Source organism: Ammospiza nelsoni, chromosome 32 (assembly GCF_027579445.1).
Source record: "Ammospiza nelsoni isolate bAmmNel1 chromosome 32, bAmmNel1.pri, whole genome shotgun sequence".
NCBI lineage: Eukaryota > Metazoa > Chordata > Aves > Passeriformes > Passerellidae > Ammospiza > Ammospiza nelsoni.
The window spans coordinates 1,496,843-1,524,071 of NC_080664.1; the positions used below are offsets into that span (position 1 = coordinate 1,496,843).

At 55.2% G+C, this 27,229-nt stretch overlaps 4 protein-coding genes across 4 annotated transcripts; 3 read left to right on the top strand and 1 right to left on the bottom strand.

The window, feature by feature from the left end:
• Positions 1 to 990: 990 nt before the first annotated feature.
• On the bottom strand, positions 991 to 11,860 carry PRIM1 (DNA primase subunit 1). Its single transcript, XM_059491293.1, has 12 exons — positions 11,744 to 11,860; positions 10,783 to 10,937; positions 10,600 to 10,706; positions 10,447 to 10,520; positions 9,366 to 9,502; positions 8,755 to 8,813; positions 7,441 to 7,550; positions 6,045 to 6,266; positions 4,247 to 4,316; positions 2,876 to 2,961; positions 2,169 to 2,267; positions 991 to 1,160 (listed from the first exon to the last, which is right to left on the bottom strand). Exons 1-12 carry the CDS (start codon positions 11,844 to 11,846, stop codon positions 1,141 to 1,143), a joined length of 1,242 nt encoding a protein of 413 aa, XP_059347276.1. The 5' UTR covers positions 11,847 to 11,860; the 3' UTR covers positions 991 to 1,140.
• Positions 11,861 to 12,852: 992 nt separating this feature from the next.
• Positions 12,853 to 16,060, top strand: LOC132085822 (retinol dehydrogenase 16-like). Its single transcript, XM_059491295.1, has 4 exons — positions 12,853 to 13,281; positions 13,902 to 14,160; positions 15,367 to 15,530; positions 15,685 to 16,060. The coding sequence occupies exons 1-4, from the start codon at positions 12,963 to 12,965 to the stop codon at positions 15,900 to 15,902; spliced, it is 960 nt and encodes a 319-aa protein (XP_059347278.1). The 5' UTR covers positions 12,853 to 12,962; the 3' UTR covers positions 15,903 to 16,060.
• Positions 16,061 to 16,646: 586 nt separating this feature from the next.
• Positions 16,647 to 19,369, top strand: LOC132085824 (retinol dehydrogenase 16-like). Its single transcript, XM_059491297.1, has 4 exons — positions 16,647 to 16,976; positions 17,978 to 18,236; positions 18,920 to 19,083; positions 19,149 to 19,369. Exons 1-4 carry the CDS (start codon positions 16,658 to 16,660, stop codon positions 19,367 to 19,369), a joined length of 963 nt encoding a protein of 320 aa, XP_059347280.1. The 5' UTR covers positions 16,647 to 16,657.
• Positions 19,370 to 23,976: 4,607 nt separating this feature from the next.
• On the top strand, positions 23,977 to 27,140 carry GPR182 (G protein-coupled receptor 182). The gene is made up of 2 exons (XM_059491294.1): positions 23,977 to 24,020; positions 25,789 to 27,140. The coding sequence occupies exon 2, from the start codon at positions 25,797 to 25,799 to the stop codon at positions 26,892 to 26,894; it is 1,098 nt and encodes a 365-aa protein (XP_059347277.1). The 5' UTR covers positions 23,977 to 24,020; positions 25,789 to 25,796; the 3' UTR covers positions 26,895 to 27,140.
• The last annotated feature ends 89 nt before the right edge of the window (positions 27,141 to 27,229 follow it).

Genomic DNA, 27,229 nt, shown 5'->3' on the forward strand with positions numbered 1-27,229 from the left:
GGGTTGGGGTCCTCTGGGGGGGTCCAGGTGGGATCAGGGGGTCAGGGCTGGGTTAGGGGGTCCTGGCAGGGTTATGCGGTCAGGACAGGTGGTTCAGGCAGGTTTAGGGGGTCCAGGCAGGATCCAGGTGGGGTTATGGGGTCCTGACAGGGTTATGTGGTCAGGGCAGGGGGTCAGGACAGGTTTAGGGGGTCAGACAAGGGGTCCAGGCAGATTTAGGGGGTCAGGGCCGGGTTATGGGGTCAGGGTAGGGGGTCCCAGCAGGTTTAGGGGGTCCAGGCAGGATTATGGCGTCACACAGTGGAATTAGAGGGTCAGGACAGGTTTAGGGGGTCAGGACACGGTTATGGGGTCCAGGCAGGGTTATGTGGTCAGGACAGGTGGTCCAGGCAGATTTAGGGGGTCAGGGCCGGGTTATGGGGTCAGGGTAGGGGGTCCAAGCAGGTTTAGGGGGTCCAGGCAGGGTTATGGGGTCCAGGTGGGATTAGGGGGTCAGGGCAGGGAGTCCATTCAGGATTAGGGGGTCAGGACAGGTTTAGGGGGTCCAGACAGGGTCCATTCAAGATTAGGGGGTCCAGGCAGGGTTATGGGGTCACACAGGGGGTCCCAGCAGTGTCAGGGCAGGGTTAGGAGGTCCAGGTAGGTTTAGGGGGTCAGGCCAGGGTTAGGGGATCAAGACAGGGGGTCCAGGCAGGGTTATGGCATCAGGGAAGGGGGTCAGAACAGCATTAGGGGGTCAAAACTGGGTCCATTCAAGATTAGGGGGTCCAGACAGGATTAGGGGGTCCAGACAGGGTTATGGGGTCAGGACATTGGGTCAGGGCAGGATTAGAGGGTCAGGACAGGGTCCAGGCAGGGGGTTGGGGTCAGGACAGGGGGTCCAGGCAGGGGGTTGGGGGCAGTGACCCCACACTGCACATCAGGGACCCCCTCCCCACCTCCCCCCACACTGAGGGGACCCCCACCCTCCTCAGCACAGCCCAGCCCAAAGCTGACAGAAACATTTAATGGTTTTTGTGTAAAAAACAGTACAAAAGGTACAAAAACAGGGCAGGGATGGGGGCCTGGGGGGTTTGGGTGCTCCATGGGACCCCCAGGGCCAGGGGAGGTGACAGTGACAATACTGGCAGTGTCCAGGCCTCAGAAATCTCCTTGGAGATCTGCAAAAAAAGGAGAAATTGAGAGGTTTTTCCCGATAAAATAAAAATATCAGAGCAACAACCACTGCTCAGCTCCTTCCTTGTGTCCCTGTCTGTCACCAACCCCCAGTGGTGGCCCCACAACAGGACAGACCCCAAATCTAAAGGGACAGGCCCCAAAATGAAATAAAATAACCGAAAACCCAGAGGGACAGACCCCAAATTCAACAAAACAGACCCCAAAATTCAGTGAGAGACCCCCAAATCCAACGGGGCAGACCCCAAAATTCAATGAAAGACCCCAAATGCAGAAAGACAGACCGTAAATCCAACAGGACAGACCCCAAATCCAACGGGAGGCCCCAAATCCAGAGGGATGGACCCCACATCCCACAGGGCAGACCCCCAAAATTCAATTAAAGACACCAAAATCTAAAAGGACAAACCCCAAATCCAGAGGGACAGACCCCCAAAATTCAATAAAATATCCCCAAATCCCACAGGACAGACCCCAAATTCAACAGGGCAGACCCCCAAATCCCACAGGAGACCCCCAAGCCTGTTCTCAGAGGCAGAGGCCCCTTTTGGGGTGGTTTCGGGGTGGTTTTGGGTTGGTTTTTGGGGTGGTTTTGGGTTGTTTTTTTGGGATGGTTTTGGGGTGGTTTCTGGGGTGGTTTTGGGGTGGTTTCTGGGTTGGTTTTTGGGGTGGTTTCTGGGGTGGATTTTGGGGTGGTTTTAGGGGTGGTTTTAGGGGTGGTTTCTGGGGTGGTTTTGGGGATGGTTTTTGGGGATGGTTTTTGGGGTGGTTTTGCGGTGGTTTTTGGGGTGGTTTCTGGGGTGGTTTTTGGGATGGTTTCTGGGTTGGTTTTGCGGTGCTTTTTGGGATGGTTTTGGGGTGGTTTCTGGGTTGGTTTTGCGGTGGTTTTTGGGGTGGTTTTGCGGTGGTTTTTGGGGTGGTATCTGGGGTGGTTTTGGGGTGGTTTTTGGGGTGGTTTTGGGGCGGTTTTTGGGGTGGTTTTGGGGTCCCACCGCTGCGGCGGATGCGCTCTCCCCGCCGGGTGCTCTCCAGCCCCTCCACGAACTGCTCCAGGAGCCGCACGAACGGGGCCAGGCTGGTCCTCCTGTAGTCTGGAGAGAGAGGGGAGGGGGTGATGGGACCCCAAAACTCCAGCCATGACCCCCAAAACCACAGCCATGATCCCCAAAACTCAATCCCTAACCCCCAAACCCCATCCCTGACCCTCAAAACCACCACAGCCCTGAACCCCAAAACCACAGCCCCAACCCCAAAACCCCAACCTTGACCCTCAAACCCACAGCCATGTTCCTCTAACCCCATCCCTGACCCCCAAAACCACAGCCCCGACCCTCAAAACTCCGTCCTCGACCCCCAAAACCACAGCCATGACCCCCAATCTCTGATCCTAACCCTCAAAACCACAGCCATGACCCCCAAAACCCCATCCCTGACCCCCAAAACCCTGTTCCCGATTCCCAAAACCCAACCTTGATACCCAATCCCCAACCCTGACCCCCAAAACCCCAACCTAGACCCCCAAAATCCCAGCCTTGAACCCCAAATGCCATCCCTGACCCCAAACCCCAACCCTGACCCCAAACCCCAACCCCCGACCCCAAATCCCAACCCATTAACCCAAATCCTGACCCCAAACCCCAACCCCCGACCCCAAACCCCAACCCATTAACCCAAATCCTGACCCCAAACCCCCCCTCACCCCTCATGCGCCGTTTGGGCTCAGTGTCCCCCCCCTCCTCCTGCTCGCCATCGCTGCCCGCCGCGTCCAGCTCCTGGCACAGGGACCTGGCACAGACAGACAGACACAGGACAATCGGGACAGACGGACAATCGGGACAGACGGACAGACAGGGCAGGGGCAGGGTTATGGTGAGGATTACGGTCAGGGTAGGATTAGGGTCGGGGTCAGGATCAGGGTTAGGATTAGGGTCAGGTTTAGGGACAGGGTAGGATTAGGGTCAGGTTCAGGATAAGGGTCAGGGTCAGAGTTGGATTTAGGGTCAGGGTTAGAGTTAGGGTTGGGTTTAGGGTCAGGTTCTGGGTTAGGGTTGGGGTTAATGTTAGGGTTAGGGTCAGGATTAGGGTCAGGGTTAGGGTTGGGTTAGGGTCAGGGTTAGGATTAGAGTCAGGGTTTGGTTTAGGGTTAGGTTTAAGGCTAGAGTTTAGGGTTAGGGTCGGGGTTAGGGTGAGGATTAGGGTCAGGGTTAGGGTTGGGATTAGGGTCAGGGTTAAGTTCAGGGTGAAGGTCAGGTTTTGGTTTAGGTTTAGGTTTAGGTTTAAGGTTAGGGTTAGGTTTAAGGTCAGGGTCAGAGTTAGGGTTAGGGTCAGAATTAGGGTCAGGGTAGGGGTTGGGGTCAGAGTTAGGGTTAGGGTAGGATTAGAGTCAGGGTAGGATTAGGGTCGAGGTTGGGGTCAGAGTTAGGTTTTGGTTTAGGGTTAGTTTTAATGTTACAATTAGGGTTTAGGGTTTCAGGTTAGGGTTTGGGTTAGGGATGTGCTGGAGGGCTCTGGCAACCCCAGGACCCCCGGTGCCCTCAGTGACGTACGTGATGGTGAGGTTAGGGTTAGGGTTTAGGGTTTTGTGTTAGGGTTTGGGTTTCAGTTTAGGGTTAGGGTTTAGGGTTTTGTGTTAGGGTTTGTGTTTAGGGTTTTGTGTTAGGGTTTGTGTTTAGGGTTTTGTGTTAGGGTTTGGGTTTCAGTTTGGGGTTAGGGTTTGGGTTTAGGGTTTTGTGTTAGGGTTTGGGTTTCAGTTTAGGATTAGGGTTTGGGTTTAGGGTTCTGTGTTAGGGTTTGGGTTTCAGTTTAGGGTTAGGGTTTGGGTTTAGGGTTTTGTGTTAGGGTTTGGGTTTAGGGTTTTGTGTTAAGGTTTGGGTTTAGGGTTTTGTGTTAGGGTTTGGGTTTAGGGTTTGGGTTTAGGGTTTTGTGTTAGGGTTTGGGTTTCAGTTTGGGGTTAGGGTTAGGGTTTAGGGTTTTGTGTTAGAGTTTAGGGTTTAATGTTTAGGGTCTGGGTTAGGGGTGTTCTGTGGGGCTCTGGCAGCCCCAGGACCCCCCAGTGCCCCCAGTGACGTACGTGATGGTGGGCACTGAGAATGGATCAAACTCATCCAACTTCTGCAGGTCCAGGGGGACTGAAATGCGCCCTGAGACACAGAGAGAAAATGGGGTTTAGGGTTTTTTGGGCTTGGACATGGGGTAACTGACAGGTGGTTTAAAAATTTGTGTTTTGTTTTTAGTTTTATGTGAAGAGTGGGATAATACAGGTGTCATAATGTATAATTAGAATAATAATTGCAATTAATAAAAATAACAATATTTATAAAAATCAGATTCACAATCTATAGTAATTTATAATAATTATCATATAATAGTAATATAATAAATAAAAATATTCATGGTAGTATAGTATTAAATAATTTAATATATTATTTATAATTTATATCTAAGTTATCCATATAAAATATCTATGATTTTACATAAATATGTATATTTTATATATATTTTAATATATACTTTAAAGCATTATAGAGTATATTATATTTATATTGCTATATATGTTTAAAATACATACTATATATACAAAATTTTATATAAATTTTAAATTAATTATATATTAAAATGTAATTATATATAGGTTTTTTACATTTTAAATAAAATTTATATAAATTATATATTAAAAATAAATTATATTTAGATTTATATTAAAATTATTTTAAAATTAAGAAATTATATATTTAGAATAAATTACATATAAATTTATTATATATTATTACTAGTTTTATATATTATTATAAGAGATATATAATATACATATATTATATTATATTATATCTAAAATTTATAACAAATTTAAGATATTTTATATATACCAAAATACATATATAATTTATATCTATTATATAGAGTATAATATAACAAAATAAATTATAATAATAATAATTACAATTTATAACAATTATTACAGCCAGAACCTATTTATTCCTTCATTATAACACATTATAAGCACAGACCCTACACCATCCCCTATTATTAATAAAGCCACGTTTAAAACCTATCCCCTTTTATTTATAAAGTAATTTTTTAAAAGCCATCCTCTTATTTATGAAGCCATTTTTAAAACACTTTCCCAGCTCCATTTCCCTTTCCACAACCCCACCCACACCCTCCCACCCCATTTCCCCCACGCCCACCTGTTTTGGGGTGCCCACCTCTTTTGGGTGCCCACTTCTTTTGGGGTGCCCACCTCTTTTGGGGTCTTACCTGTTCTGGGGTGCCCACCTGTTTTGGGGTCCCACTTACTTGGGGTGCCCACCTGTTTTGGGCTGCCCAACTATTTGGGGTGCCCAACTATTTGGGGTGCCCACGTCTTTTGGGTGCCCACCTGCTTTGGGATCCCCACCTGTTTTGGGCTGCCCAACTATTTGGGGTGCCCAACTATTTGGGGTGCCCACGTCTTTTGGGTGCCCACCTGCTTTGGGATCCCCACCTGTTTTGGGGTGCCCACCTGTTTTGGGGTGCCATCTGTTTTGGGTGCCCACCTGTTCTGGGGTCCCACTTACTTGGGGTGCCCACCTGTTTTGGGCTGCCCAACTATTCAGGGTGCCCACCTATTTGGGGTGCCCACCTGTTTTGGGATCCCACTTATTTGGGGTGCCCACCTGCTTTGGGGCGCCCACCTGTTTTGGGGTGCCCACCTGTTCTGGGGTCCCACCTGCTTTGGGGCGCCCACCTGCTTTGGGGTCCCACCTGCTTTGGGGCGCCCACCTGCTTTGGGGTGCCCACCTGTTCTGGGGTTCCACCTGTTTTGGGGTGCCCACCTGCTTTGGGGTGCCCACCTGTTTTGGGGCGCCCACCTGTTTTGGGGTGCCCACCTGTTTTGGGGTGCACGCTGAAGGGGCTCTTGAGCAGGTGGCCGAGCCCTTTGCTGACGTTGCAGTCCAGGCGGGGGAAGCAGAGCTGCAGCATCACCTCCCACTCGGGGTGCCCGGCCCGGCCCCGCTCCCGCTCGCGCTCGGCGCGGGCCCGCAGCAGCTCCCAGCGCTGCACCGAGTCCTTCTTGCGGGGAAACTCCGCCTGCAGCGGCTCCCGCAGCTCTGGCGGCCGTCAAGGCTCAGCCGGGATCACTTTTACCCTTCCAGGACCCCATTTACCCTTCCAGGAGTGCATTTACCCTTGCAGGATCCAATTTACCCCTCAGGATCCCATTGACCCTTCTAGGACCGCATTTACCCTTCCAGGACACCATTCACCCTTCCAGGATCACATTTACACTTCCAGGAGTGCATTTACCCTTCCAGGATCCGTTTTACACTTTCCAGGACCCCATTTACCCTTCCAGGATGCCATTTAGCCTTTCCAGGATCCAATTTACCCCTCAGGATCCCATTTACCCTTCCAAGACCCCATTGACCCTTCTAGGACCACATTTACCCTTCCAGGACACCATTCACCCTTCCAGGATCACATTTACCCTTCCAGGAGTGCATTTACCCTTCCAGGATCCATTTTACACTTTCCAGGACCCCATTTACCCTTCCAGGATGCCATTTAGCCTTTCCAGGATCCAATTTACCCCTCAGGATCCCATTTACCCTTCCAGAATCTGTTTTACCCTTTCAGGAGCTCATTTACCCTTCTAACAGCACATATACCCTTCCAGGATCCGTTTTACATTTTCCAGAGTCCCATTTACTCTTCTAGGATCCCATTTACCCTTCTAGGGGTGCATTTACCCTTCCAGGATCCGTTTTACCCTTTCCAGGATGCCACTTATCCTTCCAGGACCCCATTCACCCTTCCAGGATCTGTTTCATCCTCTCCAGGGTCTCATTTACCCTTCCAGGACCCCATTTTAACCCATGCTTCAACCCCATCTTAAACCTCAAGTTTTAATCCCATATTTTAATTTTAACCCCATATTTTAATTTCAATGTCATATTTTAATCCCATATTTTAACCCCATATTTTAATTTTAACCCCACGCTTTAACCCCCAATTTTAACCCAATATTTTAAACTTTAACCCCACATTTTAACCCCATATTTTACCATATTTTAAGCTCTCCCTCCCCACACCCCATTAGGAAGGAAACCCTCAGGGAGCAGGGCCAGCACCTTGTCCCATTTCTTGGGCAATTTTAATCCCAGGTTTTAACATCATATTTTAACCCCACGTTTGAACTTTAACCCCACATTTTAACCCCGTATTTTAACTTTAACCCCACATTTTAACCCCATATTTTTATTTTAACCCCATTTGGAAGGATACCCTCGGGGAGCAGGGCCAGCACCTTGTCCCACCTCTCGGGGCTGCCCAGGATGTCCTGTGCCAGCAGCGCGTGCTGCTCGAAGTACTGCTGCACCACGGCCACCGAGCGCCTGAGGACATGGGGACAGAGGGCTCAGTGCCACCAGGGACACCAGAGAGGGCTCAGTGCCACCAAGCGCCTGGGGACATGGGGACACAGGGCTCAGTGCCACCAGTGCCACCAGAGAGGGCTCAGTGCCACCGAGAGCCTGGGGACAGGGGGACAGAGGGCTCAGTGCCACCAGGGACACCAGGGACAGAGGGCTCAGTGCCACCGAGAGCCTGGGGACAGGGGGACAGAGGGCTCAGTGCCACCAGGGACACCAGGGACAGAGGGCACAGTGCCACCACAGAGGGCTCAGTGCCACCAGGGAGGGCTCAGTGCCACTGAGCGCCTGGGGACACGGGGACAGAGGGCTCAGTGCCACCAGTGCCACCAGGGACAGGCTCAGTGCCACCAAGCGCCTGGGGACATGGGGACACAGGGCTCAGTGCCACCAGGGACACCAGGGACAGAGGGCTCAGTGCCCACCAGGACAGCTCAGTGCCACCGAGCACCTGGGGACACAGGGACAGAGGGCTCAGTGCCACCAGAGAGGGCTCAGTGCCACCGAGAGCCTGGGGACACGGGGACACAGGGCTCAGTGCCACCAGTGCCCATGGGGACAGGCTCAGTGCCACCAAGAGCCTGGGGACAGGGACAGAGGGCTCAGTGCCACCAGTGCCCACGGGGATAGAGGGCTCAGTGCCACCAGGGACAGAGGGCTCAGTGCCACCGAGCGCCTGGGGACACAGGGATAGAGGGCTCAGTGCCACCAGGGACAGAGGGCTCAGTGCCACCAGTGCCCATGGGGACGGGTTCAGTGCCACTGACAGCCTGGGGACAGGGACAGAGGGCTCAGTGCCACCAATGCCCACAGAAACAGGCTCAGTGCCACTGACAGCCTGGGGACAGGGACAGAGGGCTCAGTGCCACCAATGCCACCAGGGAGGGCTCAGTGCCACCAGTGCCAGCTCAGTGCCAGCTCAGTGCCACCAGACCACAGGGAGGGCTCAGTGCCACCGAGCGCCTGGGGACACAGGGGACAGAGGGCTCAGTGCCACCAGGGACAGAGGGCTCAGTGCCACCAGTGCCGGCTCAGTGCCACCAGAGCCCACAGGGAGGGCTCAGTGCCACCGGTGCCACCAGGGACAGAGGGCTCAGTGCCACCAGGGAGGGCTCAGTGCTCTGGGTAAAAAAAAAAAGTAAAACTTCTCTGCCAAATCCTCACCCACCTGATGAAGGGGTGCACGGGCTGGGACAGGCTCACCTTCTTCACCGTGTCTGCTCCGCCCTGGGGGACAGGGGGGGTCAGTTTTGGGGGGTGGGCAGGGCACCCCAAACCCACCTGCTCCAGGGTGAGGGGGTGCTGGGCACCCCAAACCCACCTGCTGCAGCGGCAGGGAGTGCCCAAGCTCCCCCAAATCCGCTTTCACCCAGATCAGAGGTACCCAAAGCCCCATAAATCCATTTTCACCAGGGTCAGGGGTGCCCAAATCATCACAAACCCATCTTGACCAGGCTCAGGAGGTGCCCAAACCCACCTTGACCAGGCTCAGGGGGTACCCAAACCCCTCCAAACCCACCTTGACCAGGCTCAGGAGGTGCCCAAACCCACCTTGACCAGGCTCAGGGGTACCCAAATCCACCTTGACCAGGCCCAGGAGTACCCAAACCCCTCCAAACCCATCTTGACCAGGCTCAGGAGGTGCCCAAACCCCCCAAACCCACCTTGACCAGGCTCAGGGGTGCCCAAAGCCCCATAAATCCAATTTCACCAGACTCAGGAGGTGCCCAAACCCACCTTGACCAGGCTCAGGGGGTACCCAAACCCCCCCAAACCCACCTTGACCAGGCTCAGGTACTCCACAGCCGCTGCCCTCAGGGCTGGGGACCATTTCCTGACGTGGTCGTCGCACACCCAGCAGTGCACACCCCTCCTGCCAGAGTACACCCACAGGCGGTGCCGCACGCCCAGGTCCTCTGTGGGGGCACACAGGGGGTTTGGGGGGGCACACAGGGGGTTTGGGGGGGCACAGGTGGGTTTACGGGGGGCACTGATGTGTTTGAGGGAGCACAGATGGGTTTTGGGGGGCACAGGTGGGGTTTGGAGTGGGCACAGATGGGTTTGGGGGAAGCACAGATGGGTTTGGGGGAAGCACAGATGGGGTTTGGGGCAGCATAGATGGGTTTGGAGGAGGAAATATGGATTTGGGGGGGCATAGATGGGTTTGGAGGGGCACAGATGTATTTGACGGAGCATAGATGGGTTTTGGAGGGCACAGATGGGGTTTAGGGGGGCACAGATGGGTTTGAGGACCACACCAGGACAAGCTGTGGTGACCATCACAGATGGGTCTGGGGGCACAGATGGGTTTTGGAGGGGGTACAGATGGGTTGGGGTGGGCACAGACGGATTTGGGGTAGGCACAGATGGGTTTTGGAGGGGGTACAGATGGGTTGGGGTGGGCACAGACGGATTTGGGGTAGGCACAGATGGGTTTTGGAGGGGGTACAGATGGGTTTTGGAGGGGACACAGAGGGAGGTGGTGGAGTCACCATGCCTGGATGCATTTAACGAAAATTGGATGTGGCACTCAGTGCTGTGGTTTGGTTGAGATGTTTGGGCTGGTTTGGGCATGATTACCTTTAAATTCTCTTACAGCCTGGTCATTCTGTAAATTCTGTGAATTCTGGCAATTCCCAGGGACCAGGGAGGTGGTGGAGTCACCATCCCTGGGTGTGTTTAAAAAATGATTGGACGTGGCACTGGGTGCTATGGTTTAGTTGAAGTATTGGGGCTGAGTTGGACTTGATGACCTCAAAATTCCCTTCCAGCCTGGTCATTCTATAAAATCTGTGAATTCTTTGGGGTCTGGCATCACTGTGAGACCTGGACAGGCCCCGTGTGCCCCCAAGCCCCTCACCCACGAGCGCGCGGTCGATGATGCGGACGGCGATGGTCATCAGCGTCCAGCACTTGGAGCAGATATCAGCCGAGCTGGGGGCAGAGTGAGGGGGCTCAGGTGGACACCCCACACCCCTGAACCCCCTCCCAGCCCCACAACCCCCCAAAAAACCTGCAGCACGTCCTGACATCGTCATAATCCGTCATGTCAATGTCAAACACCAGCTCCTTCTCCTGCGGCTGGAAGGCTCCCAGGTGCACTGTGTTGTGCTGGTTGGGCTGCAGGAGGGATGGGATGGGCTCAGCGTGGCCAGAGACCCCTGCAGACCCCCCCAGCCCGGTGGTCGGGACTCACCCGGTGGGAATAGACAGCGCCGATGTCGATTTTGTAGGGGTTGATCTTCTGCAGCTCCCGCTCCAGCTCCTGGGGGCTGCTGAAGGACTGGAAGCGCAGGTAGACATCGTCCCGCAGGGTGAAGGAGAATTCCCGCAGCTGGAAGTAGTTCTTCACTGCAGGGATGGAGAGGGTCGGGGGGGGGTCAATGCCATCCTAAATCCCCCCATTAGAGTCACCCCCAGACCCCCCTTTCCCTGCTCCTCCCGGTGTCCCGGTCAGAGCATCCACCCACCGCCCGTCCCGGCATCCCAAAGTGCGCTGGGACCGGGCATCGGGGTGTTGCTGTCGGGTATGGGTGCCCCCCGCCCGGTATCGGTGCCCCCCGCCCGGTATCGATGCCTCCGCTCGGTATTGATTCCCCCAGCCCGGTATCGGTGCACTCCACCCGGTACCGGCGTCCCCGCCCGCTACTACGGTCCCCGGTAGAGCCCCCCCGTCCGGTATCACGGTCCCCGGTGAAGCCCCCTGCCCGGTATCACAGTCCCCGGTACAGCCCCCCTTCCGGTACCGGTGCCCCCGCCCGGTATCACGGCTCCCGGTAGAACCCCTCGCCCGGTATCCATGCACCCTGCCCGGTATCACGGCTCCCGGTAGAACCCCCCGCCCGGTATCCATGCACCCTGCCCGGTATCACGGCTCCCGGTAGAACCCCTCGCCCGGTATCCATGCACCCTGCCCGGTATCACGGCTCCCGGTAGAACCCCTCGCCCGGTATCCATGCACCCTGCCTGGTATCACGGCTCCCGGTAGAACCCCCCGCCCGGTATCCATGCACCCTGCCCGGTATCACGGCTCCCGGTAGAACCCCCCGCCCGGTATCCATGCACCCTGCCCGGTATCACGGCTCCCGGTAGAGCCCTCCGTCCGGTATCACGGCCCCCGGTGAAGCCCCCCCCGGTACCGGTTCCCCCGCGCTCACCGCCGCCGTAGCTGAGCCAGCGGCCGTAGGGGCCGTGCGGGAAGAGCCGCCGGTAATAGACCGGGAGCAGCTCGGGCAGCGCCGCCGGATCGAACCCCGCCATGGCGGGAACGGAGCGCCGGGAAGCGGCGGGAAACGGCGGCGCCGGGCCCGGGGGCTGCCGGGAGTTGTAGTCCGGCCCCGGGCCGAGGGGGCAGGGGCACCGGGAACCGGGGGAGTGGGAGGAGAGCAAAGCACCGGGGAGGTCCCGGGATCCGCGGGGGTCGGGGGGTCCCGGGACCGGGAGGGTGGCGGGGTGCTGAGGTCCGGGGATATCCCGAGGTTCGAGGGGGTCCCGAGGCGGGTGGGAACCGGGGGGCTGAGGTTAGGGAGGATTTTGGGGTCCTGTAATGCCCCGGGAGCGCGGAGGTCCCGGGATGTCCCGGTGGTCCGGGGGTATCCCGGGACCCGGAGAAATCCGGGGGCGTGGGGGTCCGGGGGTGTCCCGGGGCTCGAGGGGGTCCCGAGGAGGGTGGGAGTCGAGGGGCTGAGTTTAGGGGGGATTTTGGGGGTCCTGAAGTGCCCCGGGGTGGGTGGGTCCGGGAGCGCGGAGGCCCCGGGATGTGCCGGTGTCCGGAGAAATCCGGGGGCGTGGGGGTCCGGCGGTGTCCCGGGGTCCAAGGGGGTCCCGGGAGGGGCTGTCCGGGATTGTCCCGAGGTCCCCGGACACGCGGTCCTGGTTTGTCCCGGTGTCCGGTAGACCCGGTGGTGCTGAGCTCCCGGGTGGTCCCGGCTTTCGGGGTGATCCCAGGATCTGGGAGGGTCCCGGGACAGCCCCGTGATCCGGAGGGCACCCGGGGATGTTCCGTGCCCCGCGATGGTCCCGGGCTCCGTGGGTTTCCCGGGACGGCCCCGCACCGATGCGGGAACGCGCGGGCGCTGCCCCGCTGCCGTTAACGATTCCCCGCAAGAGCGAAGCCCCGGGACACATCTCGGGACACCGCCCGCAGCCCGGCGGGCTCCAGGCGGCAGCAGCGGGACGAGCCCGTGAGAGGACGGGGCGGAGCCGCTCCCGCATCCCGGTAGCGCCCGGAGGCCCAGCGGTATCACCGCGATCTGCCCCGGGATCCGCAAATTAATTATTAACAGCGCCCGGAGGGAAAGGCCGAGGTCAGGACAAACGTCTCCCGCTCGCGTCCTACTCGCCATCCCGTTACCGGTACCGGTGCCACCACCGAGGATGTGGCTGTGCGCGGTGGCGGCCGCGCTGCTGGCGCTGCTCCTGCTGCGCCGCTGGCACCGGGAGCGGCAGACGGTGCCGCGGCTCTCGGAGAAGCACGTGCTGATCACGGGCTGCGACAGCGGCTTCGGGAAGCTCCTGGCGCGGCAGCTGGACCGGCGCGGGCTGCGGGTGCTGGCCGCCTGCCTGACGGAGAGCGGCGCCGCGCAGCTGCGGGCCGGCACCTCCGAGCGGCTGCAGACCGTGCTGCTGGATGTCACCTGCAGCGAGAGCATCGCCCGTGCCACCGCCTGGGTGCGGGAGCGCGTGGGGGATCAAGGTAAAAAGGGGTCGATGTCCTTCTTGTCACCCTGGTGTCCCCTCTGGCTTTCCATGCCAGGCTATGGAGCAATTACGGCTCTGTAATTAATTCCTGTCCCCTTCTCTGGCGACATCCATCTGCCATTGGCTCCTGCAGGCACAGAGTTCACCTTGCCCACTCAACACAAGCAAACCTGGCACAGGGCTGTGGGCTTTGGGACTGTTGCAGGCATCTTTTATGAAAAATCCTTTCTTTAGGATTTTTCTTCCTGAGAAGCTGAGAGGTGTCAGGAACAAAATGTGAACAGTGGTTATCTGCTGCTGTGGAATGCAACAGGTGGATCTTTAATTAGTCTATGTTAGATGTTTCTAATTAATGCTAATCACAGCTTAGCTAGCTCGGACAGAGAGTCTGAGACAGAGCTTTTGTTATCATTCTTTGCTATTCCATTCTTAGCTGGCCTTCTGATGAAGTCCTTTCTTCTATTCTTTTAGTATAGTTTTAATATAATATATATCATAAAATAATCAATCAAGCCTTCTGAAACATGGAGTCAGATCCTCTTCTCTTCCCTCAACCTGAGACCCCTGTGAACACGGTACAAGGCACAGCCCCAACTCATCCCATCCCCTCTGCAGGGCTCTGGGGGCTGGTGAACAACGCAGGCATCGCCATCCCCACCGCCCCCAACGAGTGGCTGAGCAAGGAGGACTTTATGAAGGTGCTGGATGTCAACCTGGTGGGGCTGGTGGAGGTGACCCTGAGCCTGCTGCCCCTGGTGCGGCGGGCGCGGGGCCGCGTGGTCAACGTGTCCAGCGTGATGGGCCGCCTGTCCTTCTTTGGTGGAGGCTACTGCATCTCCAAGTACGGCGTGGAAGCCTTCTCTGACAGCCTCAGGTAAGTCTGGATCAGCAGACTTACAAGTTCTACATCATGATTTCCCAACTTGTTTTTCTGGACTTCGTCTTGCACAGCTGTCAGTTCTCACCCTCACACAGCTGTGATCGGGCACAGGTCGGTCTTGTCTCTGCTGCTGAAGTGAGCAGCTCCTGAAATGGAGCCTCTCCTGTGGACATTGCTCCTGTCCAAGATCCTGCAGGACATGCCCCTGCTGCCCTGAGCTTTGCTTTGTTCCCTGCATATCCAGATGTGGCAAACATTTGCTGGCACGCCATCTCAGCCACGTACCAGGCTGGCACAATGTCCACTGGCATGGTCAGGCTCAGCTCCACACCTGTGGCACAAGGGAGAAGTGGGCATGGAGCCTCACCCGTGGACATTGGCCCTGTCCAAGATCCTGTAGGACGTGACCCTGCTGCCCTGAGCTTTGCTTTGTTCCCTGCATATCCAGATGTGGCAAACATTTGCTGGCACAGCATCTCAGCCACGTGCCAGGCTGGCACAGAGTCCACTGGTTCTGCTGCACACCTCTGGCATGACGCTCCATGCCATGGGAGATGTGGGCATGGAGCCTCACCCATGGACATTGGCCTTGTCCAAGATCCTGCAGGATGTGACCCTGCTGCCCCAAGATTTGCTTTGTTCCCTGCATATCCAGATGGGTGGCAAACATTTGCTGACACAGCAACTCAGCCACGTGCCAGGCTGGCACAATGTTCACTGGCATAGTCAGGCTCAGCTCCACACCTGTGGCACGAGGGAGATGTGGGCATGGAGACTCCCCTGTGGACATTGGCCCAGCTGCCCTGAGCTTTGCTTTGTTCCCATCCAATCCAGATGTGGCAAACATTTGCTGACACAGCATCTCAGCCACGTGCCAGGCTGGCACAATGTTCACTGGCATGGTCAGGGTCTGCTCCACACCTCTGGCATGAGGCTGCATGCCATGGGAGATGTGGGCATGGAACCTCCCCTGTGGACATTGGCCCTGCTGCCCCAAGTTTGCTTTGTTCCCAACCCATCCAGTTGTGCCAAATGTTTACTGAATCACCACCTCAGCCACGTGCCAGGCTGGCACAATGCCCAATGGCGTGGTCAGGCTCTGCTCCACACCTCTGGCACGAGGCTCCATGCCATGGGAGATTTGGGCACCGGCACCCTTGGGTGCTGCTCCCATGTCCCACAGGGCTCAATCCCTTCCAGGATCGAGATGCACAACTTCGGGGTGAAGGTCAGTGTGATCGAGCCGGGCTACTTCAAAACCATGATCACCAACGTTGAGAACCTGGAGAAAAATTTTCAGGCCTGCTGGGAGAAGCTTCCTGCAGAAATCAAAGCGAGTTATGGGGAGAGTTACTTGAGGGACTGTAAGTACCTCCCCCAAAAGCTGAGTGATTATTTTGTCTCCTGACACAAGGAGTCCCATGGGGGTCCCATGGGGGTCCCACTGCTCCAAACCCCCCTGGAGCCACCTGGCTCTGCCCAGCTCCAGGATCTCAGTGGTATTTTCTGCCTCTGCAGTTGTTTCCCTGCTCAAGCTGCTGCAGAAGGGCTACAACAGTGACCTGTCCCTGGTCACCAACTGCATGGAGCACGCTCTGACCAGCCGGCACCCCCGTAGCCGCTATTCTGCTGGCTGGGATGCCAAGCTGCTCTACCTGCCCCTCAGCTACCTGCCCTCAGCCCTCAGCGACGCCCTGTTCACCGCGTTCTACCCCAAATCTGGTGGGAAAGCCTGAGGTGGGCTTGCAGCTGGCAGCCAGATCAGAGTAAGATCCAATAACGCTCAGCTGGATCCAGAATTGGCTGCCGCACTGAATTTGTAACTGCATTTATGTCTGACTCTCTGTGCCCTGCTCATAGATGGGTTTGTCCTGAATAAATTTTGTCCTGTCCCCTCCTGGCTGAGCGTGGTGTCACTCAGGCTGTGCCTGGAGGCTCTGGTGCTTTGAGCACCTGCTGCATTCAGGATCCAGCCCTGGAAAGGTGCCAGGGGACTTGCCCAGACTGGCGCCCCAGGTGTTGGCACATGCCAGTAAAACTCAGACCTGTTCCAACCTGAGCAGATTTCCCTCGAGGCAAAGAACTGGGCAGCTTCTTACAGAATCCTCCTCCTCCTCCTCCCCTGCTTCCTCCGCCTCCTCCTGAAGCTGGCTGGGGGACACTGTGCTGCTCCATCACCACATTTGGGGACACCGCTGCCCACCAACGCTGGGTGAGAGGGAAAGACCCAGGGCTGGTGCTGCTGGCGGTGTCTGGAAGGTTCCAGCACCAGGATGGATCCAACCAGGATGGATCCATCCAGGATGGATCCACCTGCTATGGGCACAGCAGAGCCCCAGGCACAGCGACAATGCCGCAACGCCAAGCAGGGAATTACCCAAACCACAAATCAAGGAGGACAAACCTCCCCGCGGGCAGGGAGCTGCCGCAATCCCGGCTCGATAAACGCGGCCGGGGCGCGGTTTGTCCCCGAGCGGTGCCACCACCGAGGATGTGGCTGTGCGCGGTGGCGGCCGCGCTGCTGGCGCTGCTCCTGCTGCGCCGCTGGCACCGGGAGCGGCAGACGGTGCCGCGGCTCTCGGAGAAGCACGTGCTGATCACGGGCTGCGACAGCGGCTTCGGGAAGCTCCTGGCGCGGCAGCTGGACCGGCGCGGGCTGCGGGTGCTGGCCGCCTGCCTGACGGAGAGCGGCGCCGCGCAGCTGCGGGCCGGCACCTCCGAGCGGCTGCAGACCGTGCTGCTGGATGTCACCTGCAGCGAGAGCATCGCCCGTGCCACCGCCTGGGTGCGGGAGCGCGTGGGGGATCAAGGTAAAAAGGGGTCGATACTCTTGTTGTCACCCTGGTGTCCCCTCTGGCTTTCCATGCCAGGCTGTGGGGCAATCACGGCTCTGTAATTAATTCCTGTCCTCTTCTCTGGCGACATCCATCTGCCATCGGGTCCTGCAGGAGCGCTGCCCACTCAGAGAGTTCAGCTTTCAGTCCTTTCTCCCTGAAAATCAGCTAATTAACACATGATTACCCCAACAGCTCTCCTGCCACCTTGTCCACTTGTAAGAGCCTAATTGAGAGATGTGGGGCTCCAGGGGCTCTCCAAAATGCAGTTTAGTCCATCCAAGAGGTTACAGCAGTCCAGGGTCATGGGTGACAGAGCTGTGCCTACAGCTGTCAGCTCCAGCTGCAGGCAGGCCTGGAGACCCTTTGGTTTTGGTTACATTGCATTTTATACTTTTCTTTTGGTTCCAATGCATTTTATACTTTTCTTTGCTGAGCATCTTAATACAGCAGAACCAATCTACACCTTAACTATTTTCTATAGCCTATCATAACTACTGTAATTACCATATTCATGTTACTGTTCTCCACTCACTAAAAGTTAGTACATTACACTTAAAGCCAGAGGTTGTTTTTCAGTTTTCTTGCAGTGGAAGATTCTGAGATCTTTTTTCTACTTGCAACTTTGCTGCCTTGTTTGCCTGTGCTACCTTCCTGCTTGGTAAAAACATCTTCTTGTTTGGGGTGGGTTTATCCTTTGCTCTAAGCCATAAAAATCCCTTTTAGCTAACAAACCCTTTGACTTCTTGGTTATCCTGCGAGACTGGCTCAGCAATTCTTTTCTTCTATATCAAAATCTGCTTCCATCTATATTCCTTCATCAGACTCTACATTTTAAAATCTTTCTGCTAAGCACACATATCTGTGAGACTTTCTTGTCAAACTTTCATCCTTCCTAACACCCACTCAACACAGGCGAGGCTGGCACTGGGCTGTGAGCTTTGGGACAGCCCCAACTCACCCCATCCCCTCTGCAGGGCTCTGGGGGCTGGTGAACAACGCAGGCATCGGCAGCCCCACGGCCCCCAACGAGTGGCTGAGCAAGGAGGACTTTGTCAAGGTGCTGGATGTCAACCTGGTGGGGCTGGTGGAGGTGACCCTGAGCCTGCTGCCCCTGGTGCGGCGGGCGCGGGGCCGCGTGGTCAACGTGGCCAGCGTGATGGGCCGCCTGTCCTGTTTCGGTGGAGGCTACTGCATCTCCAAATTCGGCGTGGAAGCCTTCTCTGACAGCCTCAGGTACGGTTCTGTCAGCCCCCGCAGCTCTCCTCGCTGTCCTCTGGCGGGGTTTTATTTCTGTATTTACTCGCGGTTACATTTTCCCCAGAGAGGTTGTGAAACGCTGAGCACAAGTGGGTTGGGAGCGTGGGCAGGGCTGTGGGTGTGAAACCAGGGCAAGGATTTCAAGGAGATCTGGATGGACCAGTCCAGGAGGTCCTGGGGTGCCCAAGGGTCCGGGGTTTTGGTGTTCAGGGGAGTCTTGATGGGCTGAGATTTTGGGAGGTCCCGGGATCCAGAAATGTTCTGGGGTGGTCTTGAGGCACTGAGGTTCAGGGGGATTCCAGGATCCCGGGATCCAGAGGAGTCCTGGGGCGCTGAGAATATGAGGCGTCCTAGGATACGGGACTACTCCAGGATCCCGGGATCCAGAGGGGTCCAGGAGAGCCCCGGGGCGCTGAGATTCAGGAAAGTCCCAGGATCCGGGAGTTCTCTGGGGTTTGGGATGATCCTGAGGCACTGAGGTTCAGGGGGATTCCAGGATCCCGCGATCCAGGGATGTCTCGGGATCCAAGAGGGTCCCTGGAGCAAGGTTAAGATTCCCCTGCGCCCATGATGGAACGCCCGGGGTGTGCCACAAACTCCCCCCCGATCTCTGCCCCCCTCGGGGCAGCAGCTCCCGCTGACGCCCCCACCTCGGGCAGGCGGGAGCTGCGTCCCTTCGGGGTTCAGGTCTCCATCATCGAACCTGGAGGCTTCCAGACCGGAATGATCGACCCCGGCCCGCTGGTGAAGGGCTTCGTTCACCTCTGGGAGCGGCTCCCTGCAGAAACCCAGGCAGCCTACGGCCGCCACTACGTGGACAAATGTGAGTCCATCCCCACATCCCCCTGATCCCACCTCCATCCCTCTGACCCCCTTGTGCCCACCCAGATGCCAGGAGCACCGCGCTGCTGCACCGCCTGAGCAGCTCCCGCCTGTCGCCTGTCACCGATGCCATGGCACACGCGCTGCTGTCCCGCTGTCCCCGCAGCCGCTACGCCGCGGGCTGGGATGCTCGGCTCATCTTCCTCCCCCTCAGCTACTGCCCGGCCTGGCTGTCCGACGCCATCATCGGCTTCTTCCTGCCCATCCCGGCCAGCGGGGTCCCCTGATGGCCGCCGGAGCGGGGACATGGCCCGTGAGTGTCTCAGGACCTCGGGAAGATGCTCAATAAAGGCGGTGCAATGCTGGAGGTGTCCCATGGTCACTTGGCCACGGGGCCGGTGACCACCGGGGAATCCCGCGGCACGATCCCGTCTCTGCCTGTGCTCATGGCAGCTGCATAACCCGGGATATCCTGGCTCGGCTGGCAGGGACCGAGCCGGGAAAGGCAGAGCGGTGTTTATCCACCCCCTAGGTACAGCATAACCCGGGATATCCCGGCTTGGCTACAGGGAACGGGCTGGGAAAGGCAGAGCCGTATTTATCTATCCCCTGGGCACGGCGTATCCCGGGATATCCTGGCTTGGCTGCAGGGACTGAGCTGGGAAAGGCAGAGCGATGTTTATCCATCCCCTGAGCGCGGCATAACCCGGGATATCCCGGCTGAACGGGCTGGGAAAAGCAGAGCGATGTAGAGCCATGTTTATCTATCCCCTGGGCACGGCATATCCCGGGATAACCCGGCTGATCTGCCAGGGAACGGGCTGGGAAAGGCAGAGCCGTGTTTATCCATGCCCTGGGCTCGTGGGCGGTGATCCCTGCGTCACTCATCGGGCTAATTAAGAGCTGATTAGCGATCAGTACTCAGGGCAGGTCTCCGAGGCTGCGCATTTTCTTGCGGGACCGGAGCAGCACCAGCTCAACCCCCCCAGCTCCGGCAAGGACCGAGCCCACGCTGGACCGGGACCCCGAAATGCGACGGGGAGGGCGGGAGGGATGAGGATGAGGATGAGGAGGAGCCGGGACCTTGCTCAAGCCGCCTTCAGCCTCGCCGAGCTGCTTCTCCAGCCAAGGAAGCTTTTCCCGAGTGTTTTCCTTGGCTTAGAAAATTCAAACGCGCCCTGCAGCCCCCGCAGGTCGCGATCGGGGTCGGGATGTCCCCAAGGGGCCGGGATGTCCCCAAGGGTCGGGATGTCCCCAAGGGGCCGGGATGTCCCCAAGGGCCGGGATGTCCCCAAGGGGCCGGGATGTCCCCAGGGTGGGGATGTGGCGTTCCAAGCCCCCGGGAGCTGCAGCCTTGGCTGTACCTGCCGTGAGACACCAAATTGTGCCCAAATCCCTCCGGCTGCCAGGGGAGGGAAGGATTTGGAGAATTGCAGATCCCCAGCGCTGCCTCTGCTTGGAGCCCCCCTCTGCAGCTGCACACTTGGGGTGCTGAGAGCACATTTGGGGTGCTGAAAGCCTTGGGGCACCCCAATATGGCGGCAGGGATGGGCAGAAAGGGCTGAGCTGCTGTGACGGCGTTCACAGGGCCCCAGGGTGAGAGAAGAGACGAGGATCTGACTCTGTTTCAGAAGACTTGATTTATTATTTTTAATACAATTATTAATAATTTAATAATATTATTTATATAATTACATACTACATATAATATATCTATAATATAATATATAATATATTCTTAATATAATAGATAATATATTCATAATATATTTAATATATTATTTTAAATTTTATAATTATAATGGTTATAAATATATTTATATTTTAATTAATATTTATTTATATTTTAATTTTAATTTAATTTAATTTATAATTTATTTTAATATATTAATTTTAATAATTTAAATATTATTATTGTTTAATATATATCTTATTATATATTATACAATAAAACATATATATTGTTTTATTATATTATATATAATAATATATATTTTTTATATACTATATTATATTAAATCTATACTAAAAAAATAGAAGAAAGGATTTTCATCAGAAGGTTTAAAGGAATAGAATAGGAATGGAATGATAATAAAATCTTGTGACTGACCCGAGTGTGAGACAGCTGGACTATGACTGGCCATTAATTAGAAACAACCAACCAATCACATATCAAACTGTTGCATTCCACAGCAGCAGATAATCATTATTTACATGTTGTTCTTGAGGCTTATCAGCTTCTCAGGAGAAAAAATCCTAAGAAAAAAAAGAATTTTTCAGAAAATATCACAGCTACAAGCTGCCTGTCCCAACCCCTCTCAGCTGGCTTGGAAATACAACCAGCCCCCAAACCTCGCTGTTCCCACCAGGATCAGAACCCCCGCACAATCCTTGACGGCAGAATTCTGCAAAGAATAAAACAAAATAAATCATAACTGGTGGGATGTGATCTTTGGGTGGTCACCAACTGCAAATGGAATCTTTAATAAGTTGTCTTTTGTTAATATTAGTTGGAATAAGTTTAGGATTATCCATTGTATTGCTAATTTGGAATTGGAGGATACTACAGTGAATAGCTGTGTTAACCTCCTTATCAAACATGCATGGTAAAGCACTAAAGCACGTTTATTGTCACAGGAATTTGCATGAAGTAAAAGAATTTATTTATTCCTTTTAGGAAAGGGGGGAACGAGGCAGAGTGGAAATTTTCCAGGGCAGAAATCCATTTTGATTTAGGTGCAATGTACATTTTTGAGTTAAGTCTGTAGCTTGCTGTTTAGTCTGACTGCTCAGCCCCAGAATTCGGTGTGAAAATCGCCTGACCTGTTAAATAAAACCAGCAGAGCATTTCTTCCCCTTTGGGTGGGACAAATCCCCGCAGCCCCTCACCACCGCCACGACCCCAAATGACCCAAAATGTGCCCGAAAATGCCGAGTTCCTGTTTGGAAGCCGCTCCTGCCAGGCTCGGTACCCGCACACGAGGTCACCAGCGCTGGGTTTGTTGTTGTGAGCCCCCGACTTATCAGCGCCCTGGCGCTTCCCCGCTCCCCGAGCCTTCCTTCCGAGCTGATTGTTGATCCCGCAGTCTTGGCCGCGCTGGAAAAAAAAGGAGATTTCCTGCAATTGTTTCGCAGGGCTTTGCAAAAGTCGTTTCGCAGCACGATGCAAAATTTGCTGCCTATCAGCCCCCATCCCCAGCGCCAGGGCAAGGCTTGAGCCCCTTGGTTTCCCCTGTCAGAGCACAGGGCAATCAAGGCTCTGTGATTAATTACTGCCTGGCCAGAGGTGCTTCTCTGGCGACATCCATCTGCCATGGGGCAGAGAGTTCAACTTTCAGCCCTTTCCCACTGAAAAAACCCCCCTGAGCTTGATAGTAAAAGGTTTTAAAATCATAAAATTCGGGGAATTAGAAAGAAGCTGGACTTCGTGGGGCCCTGGAAAAATGTTTAAAGTAGGCTCTGAAAATGTTAGGCCAGATCATGTGAAATTGCACCTGTGCAAGCAGCATATGAAAAATGATATAATTGTTAGATGTGATGATTGTTTAGTAATTAAATATAATTATTGTTTAATCGTAGGAAGAATCATGAGAAACTCTGTTAGAAGTTTGAGGGGGCCCACGAGGAGCCCATGCTTGGATGAAATCTATATATACAACAGAACAATATAAGTTTAATCATTAACATAAAAGTTATAGAACGATAGAATATAAAAACATGTTCATCCCGAAGCCACGTCGGGGTCAGATTTGGGTTTGTACCCCTGACACCCAGAGCTCTCTTTTCCAAATCTAAAGCACACTCTGGGCACTCCTGCATCCTCCCAACACCACGTTTGTGTCCCTGAGGTGCCTCCAGCTCTTCAATTAAAGCCCCTGCATAGAATCAGTCTCGTGATTTTGTGTTTCTGAACGCTGACAAGCTCACCCTGATACCGAGGTGGCATCAAGGGCAGCTTTGGTGTTTTTGTTATAACCCAACCCCTCCGAGCGGTGGAATGGATTTTCCCCATCCAGGCAGGATCCAACCTCTTATCACAGTGGGGTGACAGTGGAGGGGACACTCAGGAAGCCTCGGGGACCCCCATCCATCCCCGGCAAGGGGGGCTATTTACAGACCACAAATGGGACAGGGCTGCTGTGGAACCGCCTTGAGCTGTTTTATTTTCCAGCATCACTCTCATTACATGATGATGACAATGGGAAGATGCCACCAGCTCACATCTCAGGCAGCAGACCCAGAATTTAATGTTACAACTTACTTTATAAGTTTTTTGACCAATCACACAAAGCAAAAGCACATTGACAGCGGTTCTATCCAGCCACTATAAGCACAGGTACCTTTGGTTAAAACAATGCTGCTTATTTCCAGTACAATACCTGCTTGTGAGCCTTAAAGCACAACACACAGAGCTCCATTATTAAGCTTCAACCTTCCTAATATCTTGCTAGATAAACTTTCTGGAGCTTAGAGAGTTATTCTAGACAAGCGTTAATACACAGACCATTGTTCTATTTGTCTTTGCTTTTCTACAGTTTAAATATTTTTTCTGCTGATTTATCTCATGGCTGCTGCTTAGCTCTAACCACAGTTCTGCTGTCTCTAAGGCCTGCCTGCCTTTTGCAGCTTTCCCAAAATTCAATAATTTTGTTGATTCCCACACCATCCATCCCCAGGCACCTGCGGCTCCCACACCGACGCCTCCCCGGAGCCTCCCCGCTCCCATCCCCACCCTGCGGTGAAATCAAAGCGGAGCGGAGTCCCGGCGCTGGAAATGCCGTGAAATGTCCCCGAGCCGGGCTCAGGATGTTGAACCACGCCGCTCATTTCCTGCCCAGCGAGCGGCCCCCGAGCCCACCCCAGCTCCGTGCCCAGAGGAGCCCGAGCGGCCGAGCCGAGAGGATCCCCCCGCTCCAGGCAGCCCCCGCTCAGCCGCAGGTGAGGCAGCAGCGTCCCTGCTCCCTCGTGTCGCTTCTGTCCGTCTGTCCTCTCTCCCATCCTTCTGTCCTCTCTCCCATCTGCCTGTCCCTTCTCCTGTTTGTCTGTCCCTGGTCCTGTTTGCCTGTCCCTTCTCCTGTCCGTCTGTCCCCTCTCCCATCCGTCCATCCCTTCTCCTTGTTTGTCTGTCCCTGTCTGCCTGTTTGTCCGTCCAGTCTGCTGTCTCTTCTCCTGTCCGTCTGTCCCCTTTACCATCCATCTGTCATCTTTCCCATCCGTCCGTCCCTTCTCCTGTTTGTCTGTCGCTGCTCCTGTTTATCTGTTCCTGGTCCTGTCCGTCTGTCCCCTCTCCCATCTGTCTGTCCCTTCTCCTGTCTGTCTGTTCCCTTCGCTATCCATCTGTCCCCTTTATTATCCACCCATCGCTTCTCCTGCTTGTCCCTTCTCCTGTCTGTCTATCCCCTTCTCCCGTCCATCTGTCCCCTCTCCCATCCATCTGTCCCCTTGCCCATCTGTCTGTCCCTTCTCCCATTTATCTGTCCCTGCTCCTGTCTGCCTGTCCCTTCTCCTGTCCATCTGTCCCTTCTCCTGTCCGTCTGTCCCCTTGCCCATTTGTCCGTCCCTTCTCCCATTTATCTGTCCCTTCTCCTGTCCGTCTGTCTCCTTTACCATCCATCTATCCCCTTGCCCGTCTCTCTGTCCCTTCTCCCGTTTGTCTGTCCCTTCTCCTGTCTGTTGTCCCCTCTCCCATCCATCTGTCCCCTCTCCCATCCGTCTGTTTCTGGTCCTCTCTTCTTGTCCCTTCTCCTGTCCGTGTGTCCCCTCTCCCATCCATCTGTACCCTCACCCATCTGTCCATCCCTTCTCCCATTTTTCTGTCCCTGGTCGTGTCTGCCTGTCCCTTCTCCTGTCCGTCTGTCCCCTCTCCTGTCCATCTGTCCTGTCTCTCGTCACCCCCAGCAGCCTCTCAGGACCTGCAGGACAGAGAGAGGACGGGATGTCCAGGATCCCTTGGGGTGGCATCTCCATCCTCCCCTGGCTTTGGGGCTGGTGGATGCCAGCCTGGCTGGGTGCCACAGGGGTGACACTCACGGGTGACACCAGCTGGGGTGCCAGCCTGGCTGGGTGCCACAGGGGTGACACTCACGGGTGACACCAGCTGGGGTGCCAGCCTGGCTGGGTGCCACAGGGGTGACACTCACGGGTGACACCAGATGTGGCTCATCTTGGCTTGTCAGGCTCCAAATGAAGCAGGAAAACCCCACTGGGAGGGTGGAATCCTGCAGGATTCCCAAGGGAATGGCGGCTCCTGGGCACATTCGCAGCCTCTTCGCTGTGCTGGGATTGGGGCTCTCACTTGGGGCATTGGGAGGATGTTCAGGTCTGCATTTTCCCAGAAATGTGTAATTTTGTCACCTATTTGGATGTCCCGATGGCTCCTGGCAGGGTGAGGGTGGCTGATTAACGATCACACCCCGAGAGCTCGGGTGGGAGCGGTGGCTTTCCTGCTGGAGCTGCCTCTGTGACAGTCACCAACACCTCTCTGTGTCTCAGGCCAGCCTCCAGGACAGGGGACAGCCACCACATGTGGTGACTCCCCTTTGTGGCTGGAATTTATGTGAGGGAATCACCTGGGTGGACACAGCATCTTTTGAGGGCTGATGTAGGGAGTCACCGTGGGAGTAAAAATTGGGTTAGAAGCTTCCAGAAGGATCTTTTTGAGCCCCACACAAGGGCTCTCTGCTCAGTGCTCTCCCTTTCCCTGCAGCCACCAGGATGGCCGAGGAGGTGACCACTGTCCCCATGGAGACACACACTGTCCCGAGTGAGTACAGCGACTACCACAACCTGTCCGAGCTGTTCTACCTCCTGAACCACACCTACACCTTCTGCGAGTTCAGCCTGGACGAGAACATCAAACGAGTTGTTCTCTTCATCCTCTACCTGGTCATCTTCGTGGTGGGCTTGGTGGAGAACCTCCTCGTCATCTGGGTCAACTGGCAGACAAGGGGCACCAAGAACTTGGTCAACCTGTACATCATCAACATGGCCATCGCCGACCTGGGCGTGCTGCTCTCGCTGCCCATCTGGATGCTGGAGGTGATGTTGGATTACACCTGGCTCTGGGGCAGCTTCCTCTGCCGCTTCACCCACTACTTCTACTTCGCCAACATGTACGCCAGCATCTTCTTCCTCACCTGCCTGAGCGTGGATCGCTACGTGACCCTGACCAGCTCCTCTGTTTTCTGGCAGCGGCACCAGCACCGCGCGCGCCGCGCCGTCTGCGCCTGCTGCTGGCTCCTGGCCGCCGCCATCCCCGTGCTGGAGGTGGCCCACATGCAGCTGGTCAACACCGGGGAGCCCATCTGCATCTTCATGGCTCCTTTTGAGACGTACGACGAGTGGGCTCTGACGGTCAGCTTGGCCACCACCACCGTCGGCTTCCTCATCCCCTTCCCCGTCATCGCGGCGTTCAACGTGCTGACGGCGCGCTTCGTCCGGCGCGCCAAGCCCGAGAGCCGCAAGCACTGCCTGCTCATCTACGCCTACATCGGGGTGTTCCTGCTCAGCTGGCTGCCCTTCCACGTGGTGCTGACCCTGCTGACCCTCGAGGGCAACCACATCATCCTGCACTGCACCTTCGCCCACCTCCTCTACTTCTTCTACGACATCATCGACTGCTTCACGCTGCTGCACTGCGTCGTCAACCCCATCCTCTACAACTTCCTCAGCAAGAACTTCCGCAGCAAACTCATCTCCGCCGTGGTCAAGTACATCCCCAAGGACCACGGTGGCCAGAAGGGAGCTGGGAATTCCTCCTCCAGCACGCAGCACTCCATAGTCATCGCGAAGGACAACAGCCCTCCCAACTAAAGAGGGTCAGACTCGCCCAACTTCCATCCTGGTGGCTCCCTGGGGACAGTGGGATTGGTTTTCCTGCTGCTGAGGACACGATTTGCTTGGGCACCTCCCGTGCCAGGTTTGAGGAGAGCTGGGAGCTATGGACATCTTGCCCTGGAGCGCTGTTGTGTTCAACCTAAAGGAAGGATAAGAGAAAATTATATTCCCCGTTTGATAAGAACGTTATATTCCCTTGCAATAATAAAGTTTGTTACTCCACTCAGTGTCTGACCCAGCCCCAAGGTCAGAGCCCCATCCTGTGCCCCCAAGCTGTGGGGTTGGGGTGCAGCATCTGCCCCACCAAGGGT

Excerpts from the sequence above, each read along its gene's own strand:
- GPR182 (XM_059491294.1), top strand. The coding sequence starts at position 25,797 with ATGGCCGAGGAGGTGACCACTGTCCCCATGGAGACACACACTGTCCCG.
- LOC132085822 (XM_059491295.1), top strand. The coding sequence starts at position 12,963 with ATGTGGCTGTGCGCGGTGGCGGCCGCGCTGCTGGCGCTGCTCCTGCTG. Across the intron at positions 13,282-13,901 it reads GGAGCGCGTGGGGGATCAAG|GGCTCTGGGGGCTGGTGAAC; the intron begins GTAAAAAGGGGT and ends TCCCCTCTGCAG. Across the intron at positions 15,531-15,684 it reads GGAGAGTTACTTGAGGGACT|TTGTTTCCCTGCTCAAGCTG; the intron begins GTAAGTACCTCC and ends CTGCCTCTGCAG.
- PRIM1 (XM_059491293.1), bottom strand. The coding sequence starts at position 11,846 with ATGGCGGGGTTCGATCCGGCGGCGCTGCCCGAGCTGCTCCCGGTCTAT. Across the intron at positions 10,938-11,743 it reads CTGGCTCAGCTACGGCGGCG|TGAAGAACTACTTCCAGCTG; the intron begins GTGAGCGCGGGG and ends CCATCCCTGCAG. Across the intron at positions 1,161-2,168 it reads AGAGCGCATCCGCCGCAGCG|ATCTCCAAGGAGATTTCTGA; the intron begins GTGGGACCCCAA and ends CTTTTTTTGCAG.
- LOC132085824 (XM_059491297.1), top strand. The coding sequence starts at position 16,658 with ATGTGGCTGTGCGCGGTGGCGGCCGCGCTGCTGGCGCTGCTCCTGCTG. Across the intron at positions 16,977-17,977 it reads GGAGCGCGTGGGGGATCAAG|GGCTCTGGGGGCTGGTGAAC; the intron begins GTAAAAAGGGGT and ends TCCCCTCTGCAG. Across the intron at positions 18,237-18,919 it reads GCCTTCTCTGACAGCCTCAG|GCGGGAGCTGCGTCCCTTCG; the intron begins GTACGGTTCTGT and ends CACCTCGGGCAG.